Below are 19,090 nucleotides of genomic sequence, written 5' to 3'. Positions count from 1 at the left end.
ATGTATATGTATATATGTTGAAGTTACTTTTGCACAAGTTAGAGAGACACGCCAGCTTGAACCTTTGTAGAGGGTGTGTATTGATTTAAACGGTTGACCTGTGAAATAACTGATATTTCGTGAAACTGACTTCGGTGCAGTTCCTAAAGGTGTTAGTTTTGGCCACTTCAGGCAGCCTCTGCCAGACCTTGATGATGTGTGCTAATAGTGACATCCTTTGCCAATTATGAGTATCACCATTGGCCTGCCTGAGTTCCTACGAATTGCCAGAGCATAAAGAATAGGCAGAACTGAATGGCCGTGATTCAGTCTACCATGATTCCCATTTCAGTGATGGCAGTTTTCTCTATGAAATGTGAAACTATGATATCATCTTTTTTAGCATAAATCTGTCCCGCAAAAAGACAAGAAGTATATGAGGTATGTCTTAGAGACCATGTGTTGACAGTCAGGTCAAGAAATACAGTTTCTACATGGCAAAGTCCTTGAAGAACCGAAATGGAAGAGATTATATATCGAATTGAATTTAATTGAATATACAATTTAGGCCAAAGGCCGAGCACTGGGACCTGGGTTCATTCAGCGCTGAAACGGAAATTAACAGTAAAAGGTTTGAACGGTGTAACAGGAGGAAAACCTTGGAATTGCACTATAAATCAATTGTTAGGAGAGGGTGGAAAGTAAGATGGAAGAGAGAGAATATGAAAGGAAGTACAGTAAAAGGAACGAAAGGGGGTTGCAGTTAGTCAATTAATATGTGTAGACTTGAGGCAGGCGTTTTTAAAGTTGTTATACTTGCTAGGAAGTGCAAAATTTGGTAATCAAGTTAAGAGTTGGATGTGGACATTTCATTATTTAGATAATCCAGCCTTCCTCACTAGTTCTGTCTTGTCGTATTTGTGCCATTAAAACATGACATTCATTTGCAGTTATTTCTAAGAATTACCAGATGCTGTGTTAGTTTTTTGTCTATGACATTCATATTATGTGTGTCCTATTATAGTTTCCCCGCGCTAACCATAAAAGAGTACACTTCCAGAGTGAAGAATGTCCATCATTTCCCTCATGTGTTGGATACGTGGTAAAAAATTAATCAAAGTGGAAGCAAGAAGTATGAATGGTTTAAGACTGATCTAATTCTAACTTTTACACTTAACTCCCCGTTAATGAGCATTGAACTGTTGCTCTGCGTTTCATTATTGCTTAATATTTAAATCCCTAATATCCTGTGGATTAAGTTTGTCTGTTGCCAGGATTAACGTTTGTTAGTATAAAAATTAAACCATTGGTTTGCACAGACACAAGCGTTCAGGGACAAGCTGACAAATCTTAGGTATTAGTTTAAAACTATTTGAGAAGGACCAATATAAATAAAGCTGGAATTTCTCATTCGTAATTGAACTCGGTGTGGAAATTTTGCAATTTTTAAATATTTGCCAATCATGTCCTTTACTGGAGAACTTTCAATTCTTTTGCAACGAAACATTTTAAAGTACAGAATAACAAGGAAATACTCATTTTAATGGGTTGTACTATGTTCCCTGAGTATGTACAATACATTCTCTGTCTTGAACTGGCGAAGTGTAGAATTTAACCTTTTTTTATTGCGTGGCTAACTGCATAAATTTACCTTTCCCTTAGCAAGGACTTGATTAGCTTCTGGCAAAAGACCTGTTTATGCAAATCTTTCCAAGCCAAACGCTGCAGGGACAAGCCTCTGAACTGTATCACTGAATCATTAACCTTATCTTTAACAACAGATTATCCATGAAAAGTGTTATATTCCCCGGCGTTTTTTTATACTAAAGTGGAGTTATATTTCTAAATTTAGCCGCGTTTGGATGGCTTGTGGCTATGAAAGTAAGTTATTGGTGTAATTTGCAATGAGGTGCTGGAGTTAGAGTAGCATTGAAAGTAGTATCAATGGTGGTAGTAGCATGCCATTTTACTATTAATGTTGGTGCTGTTCATTTTCCACTTACTTGAAAAATAATAGCATTATTGACCATATAATTGAAATTAATAGCTGTGTCTACAGCATTTAATTTGTATAGTCTTCTCTTGGTGTGCTTGAGTTTTCTTTTCATCGAGATGTTTGGTGTAAAAATGATTTTATTTCCTACAGTAGTTCAATTCGCACTCTGGCAACCATATACTGAGTTAGATGTAAAACAATTTAGATTCAAGAAACACAGTACTTGATTAGCGAACAGGTGAGTTACAGTCAGCAGGTAGGGCGTGCTGAATTCTGAGGGCTGTATGTTGGCGCTGTTGAGTCTGATTCCTAAGGCACTGTGGTCTTCGCAGAGTCGATGGGGTTGGCTAGAGATAGGGTGGTGACTGTGTGGTTGGTATGACGAAATACGACAGCCCACTCAGGCAAGATGATAACTTCTCGTGTTATTACTGTCTCTCCTTTCATCTCTCTCTCTCGTCTTTGTTTGGCATCAGCTGGTGACTTATATTTGTCTTCTTAAAACAATAGGAGTAAATCCGGTTTGTTTTACCATGTTTGATGATTTTTTTTCCTTTTTTCTGGTATGTACAGAGCCCTGAATAGGACGCATGCTAGCATTACACCAGCTCCGGCTTTTTTTTTTTTTTTTTTCTCCATGCCCCTAGGTTACGTTAGGTAGAGGTAAACTAAGTACCATGGTAATTTGGGTGAGAGAAACATAATGAGATTATTTTCAAGAAAAATCTATAATTAGTTTTTGAGATATGGCGTCCTGCTTTTTTCAGGGAAAGGTCTCAGTACTTGGCAATCTGGGAAATGCGACAGCGATCTGATGCTTAGTCTATAAGCAATTTCTATACTTCTTAAGGGCCCCATACCCTGAACAATTGTCGTTATCGACAAACGCACACACTATTCAGACTGTATGAACGATCTCCGCACCGATTTCAGTCTGAACGAAGATTTTGTCTCTGGAAGACACGGCCTCCTCTCTAGAAGAGACGTGGGTGATAGCTTTATATCGGCAGACAAACACATACATTGAACGACCTGTGTATGACAGACTTAAGTCGCGAGCCATCAACCTGGTCATGACAGATTCCCGCTGAGATCGTTCAGACACGAAGCTCCGCCCACTTTTGCATTCAGACAAGCCCATACACAATGTTTTTGCGAACGATACAGACAATCGTTCAGTGTGTGGGTGTCGCAGGATGATTTTCCCTCACCACGACATTAAGATACGAGAATAAGAATACTATTTGTATACATATACACTTTTGTCAGTCTTCTTGCCTGGAGACACGGGTCGGAGAATGGTACTGTGTCGTAGTTAACACGGTGGGTATGAAGACTAACGTTTACGCTGCCTGGAAAATAGGGTAGGCCTATCCTACCTGCTATTACATGATATTCCTTGTGTGTATGGGTCTTACTACTGATGAGGCCAGGTGATGTCTTCCCACTGGGAGGCAGTTGAAGTGCTGCTTTCCATTTTAGGGGTTTTGAAGAAAATTCCTGGTATTCAGCTTGTTTCTTTATTACTCATTACACCATGCCAAATTTCTCCCAGGCCTAGTCTCCTGGACTTGATTAATTTACCTAGTCTTCAGAACTCCTGGACTAGATCCCTGGACTAGATCCCTTGGACTAGATCCCTTGCAAGGGATAGATAATCATTTGTATTAGTATTTGGTAAAACAGCCCAAAAATGAAAGGATGGACCGTTTGACGTCCTCACACTCGAGAGCATTCGTGATTCTTACATGTGTTGCTAGTGTTACCAAAATGCAGACAAAAGATTCAGGGCAGCGCTCCCATACTCAGAGTGAGAAAAAACAAAACAAGGGACTGGCTACACTGCCACACTCGTGTCCACAACAAAAACGAAAACATTTCACAATTCCAATCACTTTTAAATCAGCAGTGTAAAGATATTAGAGGAGGATGATGAATCAATTCCTAAATAAATCACTAATAATTAAAGTAATATTTTTCCCATTACAAAGCTTTTCCCTCGGGGAAGAATTTATTCATGTCCACTCTAATATCAAGGACAACTTTTCCTAACGGAACCAAACAGCTCCTTAGATGGGTCTGCGACTGTGGAAAAACAGGACTTGTACAGTAGAAACAAGCAACGATCTCAACTAGAGACTAAAGGGGCTCTTGCAACAACATAACACAAGGATATACTTGAGTACTAAATGGGGACACTACCCTATAGGTGTGCGTTCAATACAGCTTTCCTAATAGCTTTGCCTAGCCTAATACTGGGGTTAGATTGACTCCACTTACACAGGATGTCACATCACTCTGCAACAAAAGTTCTCCACATGTGAAGACAGAATTTACTCCTATTGAGGCGTCCTAATGATTATCAAACTCACCAGCGCTATTGGCTAGAAACGACTCTAAAACTGGAATCTCAAAGGGGTTTGGAAAGTGGTGTACTCTATCCTCTAAGATGTACCAAACCAGTACTACAAGAGCAAAACTCTGACAATTTCTTGTAAGACAAGACCCAAAAGACCACAATTGCATTCCCAAACAGGGCATTATGTGAATTCTTGTACAAAATGTTTTACATCATTCCTTTGTTCATTACTTGGAATGCGAGATGTAAGTGGCGTAGACATTATGGGTGGTTGAGTGTTATGTTTGGGTGTTACGTGTTGTATTGTCCCCTGTTATGTCAACCAACTTCTGGTCCAAGTCCTTGATTTGATTTGTTAAATCTCCCACTTGAGACCAAACGTCCTGGTAGGATTGAGTGAAGCTCTTAACTGTCTGTAATGTTTGTTGTGTTTCTTGTTCTAATTGAATTAGATCAATATATGATTCATCAGTACCAGTCACCATTGTTACAATATTTCAAACACTTATATATAATCAAATAATAAAACGTAAACTACATTAAGAGACACTGCCATACAATCCCTACAGAAATAATGAATATGCATGTAAATAAGTCATGACCTTCATCAGACAAAAATCAACAATATTGTATAGAGAAATGCATACAATACAACAAAACATTATAAGTGACCTACATAATATATATAGGCACAGTGGGTCTGGATCAATAGCACTGGGCTACAGATCCAACACAGCTGCCACCAAATGTCGCGGGAGGATTTTCCCTCGCCATGACATTACCAGGATACGAGAATAATAATACTATTTGTATACATATACACTTTTGTCAGTCTTCTTGCCTGGAGACACGGGTCGGAGAATGGTACTGTGTCATAGTTAACACGGTGGGTATGAAGACTAACGTTTACGCTGCCTGGAAAATAGGGTAGGCCTATCCTACCTGCTATTACATGATATTCCTTGTGTGTATGGGTCTTACTACTGATGAGGCCAGGTGATGTCTTCCCACTGGGAGGCAGTTGAAGTGCTGATTTCCATTTTAGGGGTTTTGAAGAAAATTCCTGGTATTCAGCTTGTTTCTTTATTACTCATTACATCATGCCAAATTTCTCCCAGGCCTAGTCTCCTGGACTTGATTAATTTACCTAGTCTTCAGAACTCCTGGACTAGATCCCTGGACTAGATCCCTTGGACTAGATCCCTTGCAAGGGATAGATAATCATTTGTATTAGTATTTGGTAAAACAGCCCAAAAATGAAAGGATGGACCGTTTGACGTCCTCACACTCGAGAGCATTCGTGATTCTTACATGTGTTGCTAGTGTTACCAAAATGCAGACAAAAGATTCAGGGCAGCGCTCCCATACTCAGAGTGAGAAAAAACAAAACAAGGGACTGGCTACACTGCCACACTCGTGTCCACAACAAAAACGAAAACATTTCAGTTCCAATCACTTTTAAATCAGCAGTGTAAAGATATTAGAGGAGGATGATGAATCAATTCCTAAATAAATCACTAATAATTAAAGTAATATTTTTCCCATTACATGGGGCCCTGTATAACCTCTTCTTTTTCACTTCTTTGATCATGATTTTGTTGTGGAGAGAGCTCCCTCCTGACGGTGGCAGGAGAGATGCTTTGCGAGTTTGGTGGTAGTTATTCCAACACATATGTGGGTGATGGCATCCTTCTACAGGGCTTGTATACTCCTCGATGACCTCTCTCTGAGGTGTCAGGTTGTTCTTAACAGGAAACTGGTTGATCTCCATATTCTTGTAGCATTATTACGAAGTTGATATTTTTTCTTTGGGGCCATTCAGAAATGACGTAACACTATTTTTTCGGTATTTTTTAACCTGCCTCCACCCTTTTCACACCTCCCCTCCAAACCCACCTCCACTGTCACTTCGTCATACCTCCCTCCCCCATTAAGGTGTTACGTAATTTTTGAACAGCCCCTTTCTAAGGTATGTGGAATAATTTCACTTACTATTTTCCCGAGTGCCTTGTTTTCTAGGTGATTGAAATACAGAAAATTCTCACAGCTAAAATTTTATAACAATTCAGTTAACATTGTTGGACATTATTTCATTTTACCAGTTATTCGTGGTCATCTAGGTTTCCTGTTTCACCATCTGAGAAATTGTTGTTATTTGGTATCTGTGTCAAAGTTATGATCTTTGTAGTACTCCTCCGTGTGGAACAGCGTGTGAGGGCACGACAGATGAAGGTATCCACCATAAACCTTCTATACCTGTCTGAGCAATCACTGGAACCATTAAGGTGGAGAGCCAAACTTGCTTTACGGCTCTTTTTAGACCATGGTGGTTTAACATGTCAGGATATGCTGTACACGGACATCCAGGAAGGGGGAGGCGCCAACAGCACTTATTTCATAAGTGAAACGTAGAATGCAACATTCTTCAAAAGTCCTCCTAAATATTTATATAGTTCCTCTTCTGCCAGCTCTTCTGAAGGTATCTATATACAGCACCTAATAAGGATGTATAGAGTGAGGTAATTGAAGTTTTTGGTTGAAGCTGACATCTGGCTTACAATTAGTCGGAAAAAGATTCAGGTTTGTGGGTTTTCACTATGCCATCGATATAGCCCAGATTAAAGTCACCCGGGTTGTCAAGGAAGAGTTTGGAGGCATTTCCTGAGACATTGATCCTCTCCACACTCCTAATGATATTGCATCAGTTATCATCAATCGGCTTCCTCTTGATATTTCGAAATCATGATTCATCAGCCTGGATTTAGTCCGATGTCTGGTGATACTTGGTGGTATGGATGAGCACTAAGGGAGCTGCTTTGGCTGTTCTTATAGTGACTCCCTGGTTTTCTCTTAATTTCTTGTCTGTGTCTTTTGTCTCCTATATTCAGACAGGCCTTGGGGGTAGGGGGCCGGGTAGACCACTGTCAATAAGGGAGTCAAAATAAGGGCTGGGAAGAAGTCACTAAGCTTGACCCTACCTTGCACTTCTAGGAACTGGACAGAGTCAAGGAGGATTTCAACATGCTAACTGTAACCCACCCAAGAGCCATAAATACCTGTAGACCTTGTATCTTAATTCATTAAGACGCAAGGTACGCAGTAACTCTAAGTAGATGACTTCTAGAATGCGAGTCAAAATGTTAGAGGATATTACACCCGTACAACAGAACTACCTCATAGGACCCTAGGAAACCCACCAGCTAGAAGCTGATGAAAAGATTACGAGATACATTGAGAAGCCTGTGTATAGATTAAATGTCACAGAAACAGCCATTATATTCAACAGAATTGCCCTTACAGAAGGTCTCCTCCCAATTACACTCAGATACGGATCCATATTCTTATCAAGTTTCTCTTGTTATGAAGAAATGTCTCCATCGCGAATTACAGTTCAGGGTATTCACACAGTTTGGTTGCCTCAGAAGGACTGAATAGTTGTTACTGTACCTTCCCAAGCAATGACCATCACTCCAAGTCCTTTGGCACACATGCTAAAGACTGCTTATTGAGTCTGACAAATGGTATGGGCTATCCAGTCCCCTTTATATGAAACCACTTCTCTCGGTGGGAAGATAACCCATAACAGCCAGAGTGGAGTCTCTACAGCTAGAATCCTCTTCCGGCCACCTAACATGCTCAAACTGCACTTATTTTTAGGGGAGACCTCTGACCTATGATATAAGTCTTCCCCAAGGCAAGGTTGTAGTCAGCAAGGGAGGTTTATGTGTCCTTTTGTCCAAACTTTGTGACCAGATGCAAGTTATGCTCATGTTCATACAAGTGAAAGAGGCCAGTCTTTAGTCTCCAGCATTTATCTTGCTGCAAGTTGATCCTGTGGTAGGGGTGGAAGACTACTACTGTAAAAGGCGACTAAAAGGACAGCTGCTGCCTTCCAGTCCTACTTTTTAGTAAAAGGCTAGACCCCCCCCCCCCACCCACCCCTGGCCAATAACTGTGGAAACTGCTGCCTTGCAGTCCTACTTTTTTAATAAAAGGCTAGGCCCACTGCCATGGACATGCGGTCGTAAAAACCCCCTTTGCCAAACAATAATCCATGCCTGATGATGCCTTGGTAGAAGAAGGCGCATCAGACAATCGACCCCATAATGTAGGGATAACAGTGGGAAACAAGAATTCATCTTGCTGCAAGAGATGGCTCTATTTAAAAGAGGAACATATAGCTTCTATCCAAACATGCATCCAGGAATGTGCATCAAAGGTTTAGTCTGAGGTATTAAAATCATCAGGGAAATAAAATCCGGAAGTGTGTGCTTGCTATGTAATACAAAGGTTTATATCACACACTGTACTGCTGGGCACTTTCAAGGGCCTGGAAGCTGAGCGGCGCTCAAAAGTTACGGTTCATATAATTTTCAAGGCAGACATTTGAATTATATGCCAAGCACACAATTGCATCTTCCATTTCTCCACTGAATATAAACACTATTGCATTACTAACAATGCTATAATCTTTTATAATTTCAAAGTGAAAATAAACATTTAACAATATGACTTTCATGTTCTGATTTTAAACTACTTCACGTTCAAACCAGCAATAGTTGGCTTAAAGAATTTCAAACTGCTTCAGTTTCAGAGAATATAGATTTGAATTGTTTTCATAAATTGAATTTTTTTAGTACACATTGAAATATATATTCGCACATTTATTTTTAAACTAATGTATCCTAGTCATTCCCAGGCAAGTCAAGCAACGTTATTAGAATTATAATGACTAGTGTATAAAACACTTGTTAATTAGTTCTTTGACTGGACTACATCACTATTAGTAGTATAAGTCATGCAAAAGCCAAAACTCATCTGATTTGCTGTTACCTTCTAGCTGCGGACATTCTTCTGCAATCTCCACGTGCTGTATGGTTTCTAATAAACGAATCTTCAGGTGGTCCCCACCGCAGTAACACTTGGTCGGTTCTATATACTCAAGTATTGCAATTTTGGTGGCATTTTCCACCCTGATGCGTAAGCTACTACGCTTTTTCAACTGATCAGCCGGGATCATGGAATTTGAAGATTCATTGCAAAAATGTAACGGACATCCTTTTACTGGAATTCTATCGTCATCCACCAATCTCGATTTCCTCAGGATGCTGAAGACTTCCGGGTCTGAAACTTGCCACTTCTTCCTCACTTCCTTCTGGACCCTTTCCCACGTCATGTTAAAAGTTGTGGCGGGAAAGAAACGCGGTTTGAAAAACAGATCTGTGATTTTTGCCTTATCGATTACTGGAAATATTACATCACGATTTCGTCCTAATTGACAAGCACACTCTGTTGCTTCCAAATAACTAAAATTAAGAAATCTTGTGGTGTTCAAAACGTCAATTCTTATGGTGGCGTTTTTCATCTCAAATGATGAAGGTCTGCACTGAGCCCTTCGATTCCAACAAGAAGTTTTTAAAGCGGGACACCATTTGACATGAATGCCCTTCACTTCCGTTCTTGAAAGGGGAAAGATATTTTCGATATCAAATTTCCTTTTTAAATTCTTAAGTTGTGTCTTGATTTTCTTCCACCTCACAAAGTACGTCCGCGGAGAACATCGGTGCTTCGCTGTAAAAGCAATAGTAAATACAAAAAATACAACTTCGTGGGGACAGGATGTTTCTGATGGCTGATATGATATAATTTTGTGTTTTATGAATAAAAATACTAACTAATATGAAACCTACTCCGAATAAGCAGGAAATATAAGTTTAATTTCAGCACATCTCTACTTGCAAGCTGTACCACAATAAACCTGACATGATAATAGAATGGAATATAGAATTCAGGCCACAGGCCAAGCGCTTGAGACTATGAGGTCACTCAGTACTAAAACGGAAATAAACTAACAGTAAGAAGGTTTGAAAGGTGTAACAGGAGGAAAACCTCGCAATTGCACTATGAATCTGTGGCGAGGAGAGGGTGGAAAGTAACTTTAGATGGAAGAAAGAGAATATGAATGGCGGTACGGTAAAAGGAATGAAAGGGCTTTCAGTTAGGGGAGAACCTTAAGTAGTGCCTACAGTGCACCACATGAATAGCACTGACGGACTACCCCCTAAAGGGGAAACCTGACTTGAACAGAGTTTCATATCGGGTACAGTAGAATTTGTATGATTACCTGGTTTGTCGTTCAAACTACGTATATTAGAAAAGTCAGTTGCAAGTTTTACTTGCAATTAAGTGAATCTGACAGAGCAACTTGCTGAAAAATATCTCGGCTCTTACTTACGGCCATATTATATGAGGTGGCAGGTTAATAATGGTTGGACAGCTAACCAAGGTGTAGTTGTTTCATACGGAAGAAATTTTTGAAAACCTCGCCTCTAAACACAGTAATCGTGAAAAGAACAAAATTTATCATTCAAGCGGATTCGAAGACAGAACCTACCTCGGACTTTCAAAGACGCAACTTGACTGCTTACTCTTTTACTGAAGATGACCGCACACTGATATTTCCCACGGTCATGTCGGGTCACTTTCGCTATCTGGAGGGTCCATTTCATGCTGCCATCCGGTATAACGGTCAGTCTCTGGTCACCGCTTAATATGTCGGTACCGATACTTAAAGGTCTTTTTGGGTGTAATCGATACCATGCAACCTGATCAAACGAAGAGTTTAAGAATTATTGAAGAACATAATTACTATTAAGATAATAAATGACAAAATATACATGAATATAATTGACTCTTGACTATAGTGTTGTTGTGACTTGACATTAGTCCTCATGAATTGCTGATGCTGTGTAACATCTTCATTAAATTGGCTTGCCTCTCACTATTCCAACAAGAGCAATATATAAATCGATGGAAAAATCCACTTGATGTTGATGCAAGTCAGTGCTATAGACTTACTTTAGCATCTAAATCCTCGATAGATTTTGGAGTCCTTGTACAGTTTGAAACAAAGTTGCGGGGGAGGAGGCGTGAAAGTTTCCTTTGTGCTTATATGGTTGATCATTAATTCTTGTAATAAGTATTTTATTACAGTAGCTGTTTATTAAAATCAGTTGCTTGTCATAGTAGCTATTACCATAGGAGCAGCATCTTAATGATGTTACGATTATCTCTCTCTCTCTCACACATACTGAAATTCTACAGTTCTCAGAATGATGGAAATGTATGAGCCAGAACTTTAAGATTCAGAACTTAGGAAAAAATTCGCTTATTGCTTGGGATACATTTATAAATATAAAGTGCAGAAAGGCGTTACCTATTGTTTGTATATATACGTATCTATATATATATATATATATATATATATATATATATATATATATATATATATATACACACACACACACACACATATATATATATATATATATATATATATATATATATATATATATATATATACATATATATGATTGCGCGTGTGTGCGTATACATACCTCCTAGCAAAATGCAGCTGACGTATTCAGTAAACCTAAAGTGAAACTGATATTTAAAACAAGTCAGTAATAAGTGTACCTAATCTTAAACTTGAACAGTTACGTGTCTTTCATCATTTGTAGATATTAGCATACAACCAGCTGCTCAACGCTAAGTTGCGATACAAGAAGCAGATGGCATGACCAGTCATTTTTTTTAATGTAGTACCATCTATGTCTTCTGCGTTCAGCTTAATTGTTTGCTTTCATATAATAGAATCTCTATGGTAATGTTCAGTATTGCCAAGGATTCCAGACAGAGAGGATTTTTTGTATTACCTTCATTATTATTTTTTTTAAATCCTTGTTCATGACGTATATAACAACAAAACTCTCCTTCATTGTCTTATTTACCTCGTGATAAGTTTGCATTTGCCAAAGATATCCCTTTGATTTATATTTACTTACCTGACGATAATTTGAGAGATTTTTTATCTGACACGTGAAGCTGACCGTCTCCCCTTCGTTGGCTTTGACACTCTTTACGTGTCCGACGAAATTTGGACCTGCTTGAAAAAAGAAGACAAGAAACCTATAACAATATAAACATGATATTCAGGCCAAGGCACTGGGACGTATGAGGTCATTCAGCGCCTAGACGGAAATCGACAGTAAGAGGTTTGGCCAGAATTTTCTAACATAAAGAACCATGCCTTTATATGTAAAATCGAAGTTGATAAAGAGCATTTCTCCATTATTGGTGGTACATACGTACATTTCATAGTGATTACTTAACTACCCTTGAGTCCTTACACATCAAACGACTTGTTCCGTCTTTGATCTCTAAGGCTGATGCCAAGCCCTGGTCATTCGTTCTTTTCCTTCTCCTTTGAATGTTTTGGTGAGCACTGGATCTTTTTTACTGTAATCTTTGTGAGTTATATTAATTTTTTGTAAAAGATATTTTTCTCGACTTTATTTTAAAAATAGTTTTTGTAACTTTTAACGATTTTTATGTTATATTTACAGATTAAAGAGGCACAGACAACATGTGCGAAACGTTTCAAGGTAATAACTATGGCCTTTTAGATGTATTGTGTGGACCCTGCTTTAGCCTGTTTATATCTTCACCTGGAATCCGTATATATATATTACATGTGTGTGTACATAAATACATATATTGTATATCCACTTTACCAATAGTTTAGTCGGCGAAGTTAAGCAATAAAATAGGTTTGGTTCAAAGCTTGCTTGAGTGACCACTAGGAAATGCCAGACGAGACGTCATCGGCATAGCCCCACCGAACGTCCGTGGGACAGAGTGTAAGCCTAATAATCTCATCCCAAAGCATCTTGAAGAAGGCTAACATTTTCTGGCGCCAGCCATTCCAATGGCGGAAACGCATTTGGTAAGAGAAAAGAAAAATATATGTATTGTATACAATATTCATTAAAATTCAGGATCTTACCTAGATAGTAGTGACCCCAACGGTTTTAACGCTTTATGTATCTACCTTTGCAGCGTGTTAAGTACAATCCCGGTGGCGATTACCTTGAAAACATAAACAAAAGACTGTACATATCATAAAGATAATGACCCCCTAGATAACAACCGAAAACCTTGGGGTCACTATCTCGGAAAGATCCTTTATTTAGAGTAAGGGTTGGAATGCTTTTTGTGAAAAAAAAAGAATGTGTAAGGTTTTGAAAGTCTGAAAAGCTGGCAACCATCAAGCATTTAAGAGTTCGAGACCATATCCAACTCCTCCGGTGAAGTGTGCCATGAGTCTGCTTTCTGTCAAAAGTCTTTCAAAGGTGAACCTTCCCCTCGGCACCCTATATATACAACTCACTTCGCATCTATAATTAAATCTCTTTGATTTTATTACAGTCGCTAATTTCAAGCAAAAACTTTCGCCCCACACTTTTTATGCTTCTCTGTTGTTTACGACTACTGAGATCTTGCTGATGTTATCAAATTTTCCACTTAAGCAGTGTTGAATGGCATAATAACTCTTAAAATACAATAATATAAAGAATTTAGTTAAGACCATATCAACTCACTCCGCAATAAATCAACTATAAGAGATTTTCACAGCTTCAGAAGCACCTTTGGCAAACAGCAGTCATTACAGAAAACGGGACTTTCTTTATCGACATTAACAGCATGTACATATTCTCAAAAGTAGCAGGGTTGTAGCCGTCCCTGAGATGTCAAATCCATGGAACTATAAACAGTTCCATGGTCAAATCCAATAATTGAAAATTGTGCTTAAAAATAACAGATTAGCAGGTGAATTAATATTCACAATGTCCTAAGGCTGATTTGCTCAAGTGAGTTTGTTTTACAAAAATACAATGTATTATTGTTCCGTGTTGAAAATCAAATATCAACAGATAACTTTAAACTATACAAATACGAGACATATTCCATAAATATGACCATGTGTGAAGTTTTCTTTAGTTCTTCAAATATGACTACTATCAACATTAGATTCTTTCTGTAGTGCTGAAATTTTGACTTAAAACACTTTTTAACTCACTGTTTGTGATTTACATCATATACTAAGAGCAACTGCTGAGTGACTTGTAGAAAATTAGCTGTAAATTTGTTCTCATACAACGAGAAAAAGAGGTTTGTACTTACTGCTGTAGGCCGTTGGTAATCCATATATCAACACCGCTGCTACCGTAATGGCCAGGAAAACGTAAGAAGAAGCTGTCATGGCTGAAAAATAAAATAAAAAATGACAACACTTTTCAGAGTCGCACAGGTTTCGGTCATTGGTTGGGGCTGTGGACTGAACTCTCCCTGACGTTATTGCATACATTCTTAAGGAAATCTCATTATGTAATTGTTAAAAAATAAGTTGGCACAGGAGAGAAACAGTACTTAGGAGAAACATTTGGGGACAAAAGTCTGGTTGTTCGAAAATAGGCAGAGATAAAGAAGTATCAGGATAAGATAAAACTCCAAAAGGCCTCTCAGCAGGACTCCATTGTTTCACCTTCCTTCGGTGGATTTTCTATGAATATGACCATGTGTGAATTTTTCTTAAAGTCCTCAAATCCGACCTCAATTAACATTCTAATTGTTTTTGTGGTGCTGAAATTTAGACTTTCACCTCACTACTTGTGATTTACATTTCACATACTAAGTAAGCACAACTCCTGAGTGACTTGTAGAAAATTAGCTGTAAATTTTTTTCATGCGACAAAGAGAGAGAGAGAGAGAGAGAAGTGGGCATATGTAGGCAGAGAAAAGTAACCGTAATAGCTATAGGCTTTGTTTTTCAGAAGTGTAGTAGTGTACGTGCTGACAATGCACTGTTCATCCATGTTCAGTTATTTCTCTTTCTCCTTTCATCTTTAGCATTGCCCCTGGTAAATGTACGGCAAGCGTCCGCTCGAATATATCAATTTATAGATATAATCTTCCGGTCAAACAATGTAGAGAATGGTGTATATAATGTTGTAAAGGTGCGAGTATTTGAGAGATTCGCCGTCTTGTCTATATACTTTCATCACCGACGGGCTAGCTGGTACTAAACATAGCGTCCTGTGGAGCTCCCGCCATAAACGAAAGATGGCAAATTTCTCATCATCTTGGTAATTTTCTCAGATTATTTCATCTGTACTGCATTATATGCAACATTGTCTGTATTGTTTAGCCAAAAACATTATATCAGTAAAGGATAGCTTCGTGTGGCCTTCTCCTTTACATTTGCCATAGATTTCAAATAATACTAAAGTCAAACCCATAGATATAGATGGGGGAGATTGGACAGACAAGTGACGATCGCGTGCATGGAAGGTGCCATTGTTATGCGATGATTCTGAGAAATGGCAGCGGCAGCGACTGCAGAGACCAGCAGCAACAAAGCCACTCCTGGCACCCAATGCTGGGCCATCAACTATGTTCCATGCAGAAACAGGATCACACAAGTACAAGGGACCATATTCCACAAGATAGTGACTTTTTTCTTTCATGAAAATCTTCATAACTGAGTTGGAAAAAAAAACTCAAGTTAGCGTGTGTTAGATCACAGTCAACTTGTAGTTTGAAGTTGGTAACTCAGTCTGTGGTTCCAGAGCCTTTAATTAAATATGCAGCTCCTAGATACAGCAAGCTTCCTCTTGAGCTGAGGCAGATTGAGGATTTTAAGTCTTCTAAAAAGAAAATTAAGACCTTTTCGTTAAATCGATGCTGTGATATGGAAGATCAAACAGAGAATATGGAATTCGCAATGTGATTAAATACATCCAATGAATAAACTGTTAATTTGATACTGGGGGTCCTGCAGCGCTATGGAAGTGGTGCGGGACCTTGGATAAGTCTTCAGCAAAGTAATTATTTTCATTACGGAGAAACTAAGACGAGCAGAAATACCCTAATCTGGCTGCGAAAATAATAGAGAAAAAAATAAATAAAAGACAGTTGAAAATGAAAGATTATATAATGAATAAAAGGAAACCCTATATATAAATAGGATGGCTCCTCAAACAATGGAAGACTTGCTTCCTAGAGAGAGAGAGAGAGAGAGAGAGAGAGAGAGAGAGAGAGAGAGGTCTGTTGAATAACAAGAAGAGCAGAGATAAAACTAACATTGCCTCTCTTTCGTGAAATTATCTTTAAACCGTTCTCAAGATTTCCCCTGGCTGAAGCAGAGAAAACATGCTTATAGGAGAGGTTTTCATTCTATGCTGTGTTGAGTACTTACACTAACAACAACGCTGACATATATACCTACCCACAGATGAAAGGCTAACTATAATTAAAAGATTGCCATGCAGGTAACCACTTACCTGTTACGTGTTCTATGGTTGTCTAGGATGTAAATCAGATCCCTGTATTCCTCACGCGCGAGTTTTCATTTCCTCAAGATGATTTTGTTCTTTTTTTCAGCTTCACTTTCCCTGTTCTGTTCAAATCCGCGATATCTTCCATTGCCACATCAGGAAATACGTCCATGGTTCATTAAATCAAACTTTGAATATTTCTCCTGGGTCTGTAGCGTAAAGGTGGGTATTTTATCTGTGAGTTAACCTGGAGGAAATCATTTCAAGATCAAATCTAAGGTACTGATTTGAAAGTGAAACAATCTCTCAGTGATCCCGACGCTACTCTTTTAATTTTTCTTGTCAACGATATCTTAAAATATCTACTGATTACCAGTCAAACTTTTTATTCCTCAGTTGTAGTTCTAAATATACTCTTCCAGATAAAACGTCAACGACAGATATTATAACTGAATAGTTGGCACGTGGTATGAACTGGTAAATGACGTGATTTCCGAAAACTAGACATCTGTTCACTTGAAATGATAACCCAGTCTATCGTGAGTAGCCCTTGTGGGTTTAGCAGTTAGAGGTATATAAGCCAAAAACAAAGCCTTGTGGCAGAATTCGTAGAACTTTTTATGGCTCAAACATCACTGAGGAAAATGATAGCGGTAAAAAGACTGGTGCAAATAAATCTTTGGGTGTAAATTAAAAGAAAATACGTCAGCTACAAAGAACATGGTAGCTAAGAAAGTTAATGATATGTGTTCTACTTCCCCCTAAGGAATCTTTTTTAAATGTTCCCATCTCTCAGAAATCAAGTGCTGATTCTGAATATGTGTGCCACCTAACCTTATACTATTTATTCCTCGAGGATCGTGAAACTAACAGGTTTGGTGAATACTGAAGAGGAAATACGAAATAGCATAAGCCATTTGCATTACTATCAGTGATATTTTTACATGACAAATTTAGGGATACTTAGAGAAAACATTTTTTTTTCCTGGTACCTAACATTTTTTTTCGTATATTTCTGATGTATTTTCAAGTCTGTCTCCTATTCTCTTTATATGGATAGGATTTTACAATTAAAAATCACATATTTTCTTAACCACTTCTTGAAGTCGATAGCAAGGTATTTTAATCATTTCTTAATTTTAGCAGAAAATAAGGAAACATGTTTCTTCAATATCACTGCCACAGCAACTGGAGTACTCACACAGTCTCGATGTTTTCTAGAGGTACAGCACTGTTAATACCCACGTCGACCCACTCATAAGACGAACGAAGACTGCCTGTCTGCAAGCCAAACGGTGCAAAGGTCATCAATATTTTTCAGTTCACTACAACTGACAGTTAGGACTGACAGCATATGGTCGGCTTTACGCGAACAACTATATAAGGCTCTGATTGTACATATATTCATGAAAAATTGCGTTTATCGCTTGGCGGCAAGATGCTATAAGATTCCGAAAACTGGCCCTATGAAACCTTTAAATGTGCAGACTACGTTTTGCATTGCGAGCACCAGAAACTTCAGTTAAAGATGGGACAAGCACGAGATAATAAGCGCATTCAGTCCAGGTACCCAGACACTGACTTGGGCCGAGTTGTGCAAACCATAATCATAGTCCATACTGCAGTCAAGTGATGACGCAGCGTGGGTTTGGCTGTCAACGGTATCTAAAGAGAGAGAGGGTACCGTCATCACCACCGAGCGCTGTGGTAACACAAACCAAAATGATTCTTACCTGTTTGTTTTTTTAAGTTTTGCTAAAAAAAAAGATAGATTCGCGAGAATGAAATAAATTGTAGAATTCTTTTGCACTCATGATACTGATACTGACAATTATTTAAAAAATATAAAAAAGCCGTAATTGAAAACTTCTCCTTTGCCCTGATTGGCTAGCATGGTGAACGTCACTGAGCGGCCGGTCCATTTATATACCACGATGGATTTACACCCTGCCCGTCATCTATCTGTTGCCAGAGCAGGAAGCTGTCTCTTTAATTATGTTGATATTTTAATGAAACTTAATTATGGTGTTTCTTGCTATCGCTTCGTGCTACATAAAACGTAAGGAAATTTGTACATTTTCATCGCTTTCCAAGTATAGTTCCGCAGGTGACGTCATGTCCATAGTATGACGTCTTCATTCGTTTAGCAGACGAAATTTCCATCAATCAGTCTTGGAGTAATTACATAATGCTTTATGTCAATTACAATTATGATTACTAGTCTTGTTACCGAATTACAATCACAATTACAATGAAATTACTTTAAAAGCAGAAAAGCTGTGTAATAAAACAACGAAGCAAACCTGAAAATTTTTAGATAGAAATAAGATGCAGTCATTGTTCAAGTAGTAGGCACCACTTTTACGTCTACGGTATTATGGTAGGACTTAAAGATGCACCAGTGAACCCTGTTTAAGAAAAAATGATTATGCTGAAATATGATAACTATTTTGTTAGGTTACATTTATCGTTTATTTATGACGAATTATTAACGAAAGCATACAAACGAATCCAAACATTTCTTACAAAAAAAAAAAAAAAAAATCGACACAGGGCAAGGACATAAGGTCTTGGAAGGAG

General features: G+C 38.3%; 1 protein-coding gene across 17 annotated transcripts in view; it reads right to left on the bottom strand.

Moving 5' to 3' along the window:
* LOC135217756 (uncharacterized) overlaps positions 1–18,175 on the bottom strand; it is a 101,786-nt gene extending 83,611 nt beyond the window's left edge. Inside the window, exons 1-6 of one of the 17 annotated variants that reach the window (XM_064253838.1) lie at positions 18,093–18,175; positions 16,517–16,719; positions 14,358–14,438; positions 12,179–12,279; positions 10,729–10,939; positions 9,168–9,905 (exon numbers count right to left, since the gene is read on the bottom strand). In XM_064253838.1, coding sequence (XP_064109908.1) covers positions 9,168–9,905; positions 10,729–10,939; positions 12,179–12,279; positions 14,358–14,436 — 1,129 coding nt within the window. In that variant the 5' untranslated portion in view covers positions 14,437–14,438; positions 16,517–16,719; positions 18,093–18,175. The other 16 variants (XM_064253820.1, XM_064253790.1, XM_064253804.1 and 13 more) reach the window with 16 other exon arrangements.
* Between the last annotated feature and the right edge of the window lie 915 nt (positions 18,176–19,090).

Source organism: Macrobrachium nipponense, chromosome 19 (genome assembly GCF_015104395.2).
Source record: "Macrobrachium nipponense isolate FS-2020 chromosome 19, ASM1510439v2, whole genome shotgun sequence".
Lineage (NCBI taxonomy): Eukaryota > Metazoa > Arthropoda > Malacostraca > Decapoda > Palaemonidae > Macrobrachium > Macrobrachium nipponense.
This window is presented reverse-complemented; position numbering and strand designations above follow the sequence as displayed.